Consider the following 7,346-nt stretch of genomic DNA (forward strand, 5'->3'; position numbering starts at 1 on the left):
GTGAAGTTTAAATGCATGTGAATTATATGGTATGCTTGTGCCGAATCCTTTAAGGATGTTGAATCCCATATTACTTGTGGGCTCATACAATTTATGTAAAAACTGTAAAGAAAGTGATAGTAGGGGGTGAAAGGGAAGGAATAAATATGCATTTACAGAGTCCGATATTTTGTTCTCAAAAAGGAATGAGAGAGATGGAATCCCCATCTAAAGCGGGAGTTCATATCTATTTATCAAGCTTGAGATGACTTCTCCCCACCCCATTGGGTTGCAAAACAAGAATTATAAATGAAAAGTGGGCTTCGGCTTTTTTAGGCCCATATGGTCTGTCCATATCTCTGCGGGCCAATGACAGTCATTTATGAGAATATAATACGTAGATTTTTAATTCTTAATTTTTAATTTTTATATTTTATTACCTTTTCTATTGTTGAGGTAAGTGATGATGAATCATTGAAAAAAAAATGATGATGAATCATTGATTGACTTTTAACTAAGGATGGAATTTTTTCTTGTACTCAAACTATCGAGGATAGCTCGGTGGGAGTCTTCCCAGGGCTAGTGAAGTTTATATTTGTAAGAATTAGGTGGTATGTATGTAAATCCCCCATGATCATTTTATTTTTAAATTCCGTTGCTTGGTCTTCGTTGTGGGAACAATGAAGAGTCCTTGATTGATCTTGTGCTTGAGATGGAATTTTTTCTTGTAATGACGCTATCAAGGATGGCCTTATGGACATGAAAGCTTGCTATTAAGTAAGGCGAATCACGTGAAGTTTATGTATTTAAGAATTCAGTGGTATGAATGTAAACCTCTCCTTATTATTGTTTTTAGATTTCATTTCTTGTTCTTCAAAGAGTAAAGCGATGATTCAGATGATGAATCATCGATTGATCTTGAAGTAAAGATGGAATTTTTCCTTCCATGGAAGCTATTGAGGATGGCTTGGATGGAGGTTTGTCTTGGCAACCCATATAAAGCGAACCATTTAGTTCAGTGTTATTTATATAAATACACAGGAATTGAGTGGTATGTTGACAAAGATGATGACGAATTAGTGATTTCTCTTGAAATAAAGATAGAATTTTTTCTTGTACTCTAACTATTGAGGATGGCTTAGACGGAGGGTTCTCAGGCAGCATGTATAGAAATGCAAAGTTCTTATCAAATAAAGTGATCCATGCGAAGTTTAAATACATATGATTTCAGTGGTGCCCCTTTTTTATTTTCTTAGATTCTATTTCTTGTTCTTTGAGGGAAGCAATTACGAATAATTGATTGGCAAGCCGTCTGAAATATTTCTGTCACACTCGACCCGACATCTCTTTTGCAGTGAGCGTGATGAGACCCTACATGCATGATCATATCATGGGTAAGTATTTTTATAGATTTATAGACTTTTTCATGAAGAGTGCACCAAGGAAGGGGTTTATCGTCAAGAAGAATGGGCATGTAGATATTGAGGTCTTTTGTGATGCTGACAGGGCGAGTTGTGCAGATGACAGAGGATCTACCTCTGGATATTCCATGTTTGTAGGGGGCAACTTGGTCTCTTGGAAGAGCAAGAAATAATTTTTTGTAATGAGATCAACAACAAAGACAGAGTACAAGGTCATGACTTAGGAGTTGTGTCGATGATATGGCTAAGAGCCTTGTTGGTCGAGCTCAAGGTGGACCAAGGAACTCAAATGAAATAGTGGTACGAGAACAAGTCAGCAATCAACATCACTGACAACCCGGTGCAACACGATAGAGGCAAACATGTGGAGATTGATAGATTCTTCATTAAGGAAAAGCTAAATAACGGGCTAAATAACCGGCTACTAGAACTAAGTCATGTAGCCACTGAAGAGCAAGTAGCTGACTGCCTCACTAAAGGACTTAGTTCATTAGATTTGTCTAGGTTATGTGACAAAATGGGCTTGGTGGATATCTTTTTTCCCATCTCGAGGGGGACTGTTGAGAATTGGACCTTATTTAAGTTTCTATTGGTAAAAAGGGAATATTTAAGAAGTCTAGGGGTTTATTTGTAAAATATTGCAATATCTGATTTAAGCCTGTGTTATGAATGAAAAGATTAGGTTTTGAACAGTTCTTTCTTTTGATTGATCTTGACATAAAGTTGAAATTTTTCTTTCCACAGAAACTATTCAGGATGGCCAGGGAAGAAGCTTCTCGAGCAAACCATATAGACATGCAAGGCTTCCTTTAAATAAAGGAAACCATGTTATTTTTAAGAGTAGGGTGGAATTTTGAAAGAAGCTACACAAATTAGTTATTGATTTTGAAATAAAGATGGAATTACTCATTGAAATTATCGAGGATGGCCTAGGGGAGGCTTATCAGGATATGCAAGGTTGCCATTAAATAAGGTGAACCATGTTATGTTTAAATATATAAGAATTCAGATGTATGTATGTTAATCTCCCTTATTTTATTTTTAAACTCTGCCTCTTGTTCTTCATTGAGGGAAGCAATGATGAATCTTCGATTGAATTGAAGATGGAATTTTTCTTTGTACTAAAATTATTGAGGATGGCTGGCCTGAAGGATGCTGCTCAGGCAACCTGTGGACATACAAGGTGACTCATGAAGTTACAAACATATGAATTCAATGGTAAGTGTGCTTTATTTTTATTTTTTTTAGATTTTATTTCTTGTTCTTCGTTGAATCATGAATTAACGTTGAACTAAGATGGATTTTTCTCCTTTTTTTGTTGTATTGAAGCTATAATAAGGTTGCCATTAAACTAAAGGCGAATCATATGAAATTTAATTACATAAGAATCCAGTGCTATGTATATAAATGCCCCCCTTTTTTTTAAGATTTCATTTCTTGTTCTTTGGGGGAAACAATTACGAATCGTTGATTGTACTTAAGCTAAAGATGGGATTTTTCATTGTTTTAAAACTATCGATGATAACTTGGGAGAAGGCTTCTCCAACAACCCCCCAGATAGACATGTGAGGCTCTTGTTAGGTATGACTCATATACCATAAATGGGACAGATGCTGGAGCGGAGCGGAACCCACGAGTGAAGTGGAGCGGAAGGATCTGTCCAATCGGGGGAGTTTCATTATGTGCATAATTGGGGGTGTGGGGGCAACACCTCGCGGTTTGGTATAGGGGTAATTAAAGTAATTACATATTGTACTATAGGGTTATATATATGTCCTGTTTGTAACCCTAGGGGAGATTCTAAATCTTGTATTCTGTACTCTTTTCTGAATATTGAAAAGAAAGTCGCCGCTCTACTCCCGAGGACGTAGGCATCTTTGCCGAACCTCGTAAATCTCTGTGTGTTCTTCTGGATTTGTGTCGATTCTTGTTTTTTCTTCGCCCTAATTTCTCAACAGCTCTCCTAGCTAAGATTAATGGGTGACAAGGGCCTTATGATATGATATGTTAATTTCATTTCATTATGAGGATTGTATTGCAGGGAGTTATTACAAATTAGTAATGTGCTAAATAGTCGTTTAACTTCTTACATTAAGGCCATTTTGTTCCCAGAGTCTATAAATGTGCCAATTAGTCCTCAGATATTTTAAGTTGGAGCTGAAATAGTTTTCAATGATTTGATTGCTTTGCAGGGAGCTATTACAAAATCTTCCAGAGACCTATTTGGTTGCTTTTAAGCTGAAAACATAATTTTTAGAATGGTAAATTTGCTTGATTTCAGTATTGCTTTGGATGTAAATTGAAGTGGCTGGTGGATGACCAGAGGAATGTTTAATATTTGGCAAAGTCTAGTTTAATATGGGCCTACTGTTAAGAGATGTATGTGGCAGTTGAGCTTTTGTGAATTGCTTCATGAAGAGGACATATTGCAGTGACATTTATCTATTTATCCAGAGGACTGTTAAACTTTTGTGAATTGCTTGACCGTTTGCATGACGTCACTACACTTATTCTAAATTACATAAATTGTTTGCCACTCATTGCGGGGATTTCTTACAGAATCCTTTGAGGGCCTCATGTGTTTACTTTTAAAAAGAATACACGTTCTTAAAAAAATGCTTGTTTTCACTATTTGGTTGGATGTAATTAGATGGATCTAAATTGAAGGGGCTATGATGATAATGGAAGAGGGTTGTTTTCTCTTTATTCGGCAAAACACGCTTTAATGGGCCGCACAATATTTTGCAAGGGCTTGAAATGGAATAAAGTGGAAGATTGGCTGAATTCATACTCAGCCTCTGGTGCTAATTGTTAGTTCTTTTTCATTTTCATATTACAATGGGAATTTTATTGTAATTTGAAATGTTAGAACAAGGCTACTTTCACAAACATAATAATTTTAGGGGCTGCTGGTAAAATATTTAAGCTAAATTCTGCTAGATGGCTATTTCGGCGTTAATCCTAAACCCTTTAGTAAATTTGACTATTCTGCAGATTTAGTAAATCCTGGGAACACGAGAAGAGAAAGAATGATGCGAACAGGCTTACCTTCCTCAATGCTTTCAGGAAGGAGGAGAACAATGAGAATTTTGGTCGATTTTTTATGCCGCGATCCCGTCATTGCCTTCTCAGCACTACAAGAATTTATCCTATTTTCGATGTTCATATGCTGTCGGTAATTATTAGAAAATCTCCTATTAATAATTATCCAATGGTTTTTCTTGAAAGTAAAATCTGTGGTGTTTATATGTTTTATAGGGCGTAGCTAATTCGTTTGTCGATAATAACTGCAGAAAATTCATAAAATACAACTACTTAGAAATATTATAATTATTCCGTAATAAATCAAATAGCTAAAAGATTTACATACTAGATACATAATACTCAATACTTGTATATCACATCAAAAATATCACTATTAAGACTTTCTGATCGTGAAATACACATTTTCATGCATAGATTTAAAGCTCCGAATTTCTAAAATGTTTGAAGAGAATTTCTATTTTAGCAAATTAAAATTAGATTTTTCATTGGAAAAAAAGAGTGAACTTATGTTTCATGTATTCAGTTTTAGTTTTACTCGAACTAATGCCTTTAGTGTTTTGTGATCTCATGCAAGAATTTCTAGGTGGCCTTTTATTGTGGAGGCGGCCTTCTGTTGCCATTCTTCTGAAGAAATTATGTATATATGCTGTACGTATGTGTATATGTATATTTATATTTACATATACGTATGTACATATGATTGTGCCTTCTCTTTGGCAAATTTAAGAAACATTTTATCTTGCCTGTCTTCAACTTCCATTTCCTCCAAAAGAGAAATAGTTGTTTAAATTTTTATGCATAAACTCATTATGCAAAACTTGATGGGCATGTTGGTCACATAATTTTGTCTTTTGTTTCTTTTGGTAAATTAATGATTAAGACTGATTCAAATATTTGTTTGACATCCATGATAAAGTCTGATCAAGCATTGCATTTCATTATATAGCATTTTGTATTTTGGGACTACTTGGATTTAGTTTTCTTTGGTTTATTTATTACCTTGTTGGTTTTATGCATATTTATTTTCTATCAATTTGAGTTTGTAGTTTTCTCTATCTTTCTAGCCGCCTTTGCTAATTTTCGCATTCCTCTTCATGCTTTACCACATCTACCATGTCATCATGTTCTAGAAACGGACTAGTCTAGCCGGTTTGATGGATTCAAACTATAAAAAAATGGCATGGATCGTGACTTTCGGTTACTTTTTTTTGCAATCTTTATCTTCAAAAGCAATTTTTTGTAATGATCTGTCTTAGAACATCACTTTCCTAATTATCAGTTCTAAAACTATGGTTTGGCAAATAGATTTTTTTTTCATAATTTCCAACTCAACTAAATTATTTTAAGTGCTGATTTTAATTGAAATAACAAAAACATTTTATTATTTTTGAAAAGTTAATTTATATCTTCAATTGACTTTTGATAACATATGAACCATCTGTGCAGTGTCGAACCTGCTGACAATGAACTTGAGGTGATGACATAATAAATTTTGAAACTTATAGATTAACAATGACATGATTATATTATCATTATGACAAATTACACATGTATGAATTGAGACAAGTAGTATGCATTTTTTTTGTATTGCTATCTTTGTACAAAATGATAATATAAAGCAATAAAAGAAGGAATCCAAGTGCTCCTTCCTGCATGGCAGCTATCTATGAAATCCTTGGGATAAATGATTTGTCTTCTATATTTAGTTTTCTATTTAATATATCAGCAGTTTACTCAGCATGTTGACACTTTCTCTTAAGCAATTTAAACACATTAAATTAAGCTTTCGTTAACCCCTGTTATGTAGTTTCTGCTAAAAAATTGTTTATCTATCAGATTGTTCTGCAATTTTAAAGCTAAATTTTTATAATTTTCTTGTCATGTTCTGTACTTCCAAAGCTAAATTTTGATCTATTTATTGCCTTGGGGCCATTTTTTTCAATTTTTCAGGTTCTTTTTAAATGCATGTAAGATCTTGTTGCTGGGTACTTTGTTTTTATCATTCTTAATTGCGTCCATGTTCTGGTTGTAGACCTACATTTTCATAAAAAGATGGAAGATTTACATACCATACCACTTGTTTCCTATGTTCTTACCTATCTAACCACAAATCTTCATTTTTTGCGCACATACTACCTTGCCTATGCATGAAAAGTGTATTTCACTTTTTTAGAAGTTTAAATAATTGATTTTTGACGTGATATATAAAAGATTTGGGTGGTATAAAAGTAGAAATGTAAATACATAAATATTGGATGATATTCATGTAAATGCCCTTAAAAAAATTGATTCTGTGTGATTAGCTTTGTGCGTACAGATCAAAGGTATGCTGTCCCAATTTCCTGAATTCGTTTGAGCAGATTAGGAAGTGTTAGTGTCCAATTCCTTTCATATTTGGAACCTTCTTGTACAGATTTCAAAGCAAAGAATTCTTTCAGCAGCAACAATGGAAAGTGTAGGAGATGAAGGTACCGGCAATTTGTTTTCTGATCAATGTTTATCTTCCTTAGCTTTTTTGAGTCTTTTTGAGTTTTAAGTCCAATTCAGGTCGGTTTTTTGCATCTTGTTAGATCTGAAACTTTGACCACTTTTAGTGGGCTATCAAAGTTGCCACAAGCTTTTCAGTGATATGAATCAAAACATCAGCAAGGTTGATGATCCTAGCACACAAGTTTCTGGTCTATAATACAAGGAGATCATGAGTTCCTTTTAGACACACCCTTGAAGATAATGTACTCCTTTTTAATGACTCATAAAAAGATTCATCTCTTGTTTCTGCTTCAGAAGCTTATTCCTTCACTGTTCGATATGAGATTCCAGCGGTTCTAATACTGTTTATTGTTGGAATTAGCATTCATGTTCAACTATCTTTTAAGATAAAAAGGGTTCTTTGTTTTCTAG

General features: G+C 34.1%; 1 protein-coding gene across 6 annotated transcripts; it reads left to right on the top strand.

Annotated features, from left to right (window-relative positions):
- The first annotated feature begins 1,833 nt into the window (after window positions 1-1,833).
- LOC110036473 lies at window positions 1,834-7,346 on the top strand. Of its 6 annotated transcripts, none has more exons than XM_020740923.1 (7): window positions 1,834-2,373; window positions 2,476-2,618; window positions 4,051-4,210; window positions 4,395-4,575; window positions 6,763-6,769; window positions 6,859-6,913; window positions 6,993-7,346. In XM_020740923.1, the coding sequence occupies exons 3-7, from the start codon at window positions 4,126-4,128 to the stop codon at window positions 7,013-7,015; spliced, it is 351 nt and encodes a 116-aa protein (XP_020596582.1). In that variant the 5' UTR covers window positions 1,834-2,373; window positions 2,476-2,618; window positions 4,051-4,125; the 3' UTR covers window positions 7,016-7,346. The 6 variants fall into 6 exon arrangements, 2 of the variants coding, with proteins under 2 accessions (XP_020596582.1, XP_020596583.1); XM_020740924.1 differs by having other exon boundaries at window positions 7,016-7,346; XR_002295234.1 differs by lacking the exons at window positions 4,051-4,210; window positions 6,763-6,769 and adding an exon at window positions 5,020-5,093.

The sequence above is a fragment of the Phalaenopsis equestris genome, unplaced genomic scaffold (assembly GCF_001263595.1).
Source record: "Phalaenopsis equestris unplaced genomic scaffold, ASM126359v1 Scaffold207215, whole genome shotgun sequence".
Taxonomy (NCBI): Eukaryota; Viridiplantae; Streptophyta; class Magnoliopsida; order Asparagales; family Orchidaceae; genus Phalaenopsis; species Phalaenopsis equestris.

Coding starts and splice junctions, on each gene's coding strand:
- LOC110036473 (XM_020740923.1), top strand. CDS start 4,126: ATGGGCCGCACAATATTTTGCAAGGGCTTGAAATGGAATAAAGTGGAA. Junction 4,211..4,394: donor CTCAGCCTCTGGTGCTAATT/GTTAGTTCTTTT, acceptor ACTATTCTGCAG/ATTTAGTAAATCCTGGGAAC. Junction 6,914..6,992: donor GGAAAGTGTAGGAGATGAAG/GTACCGGCAATT, acceptor AGTCCAATTCAG/GTCGGTTTTTTGCATCTTGT.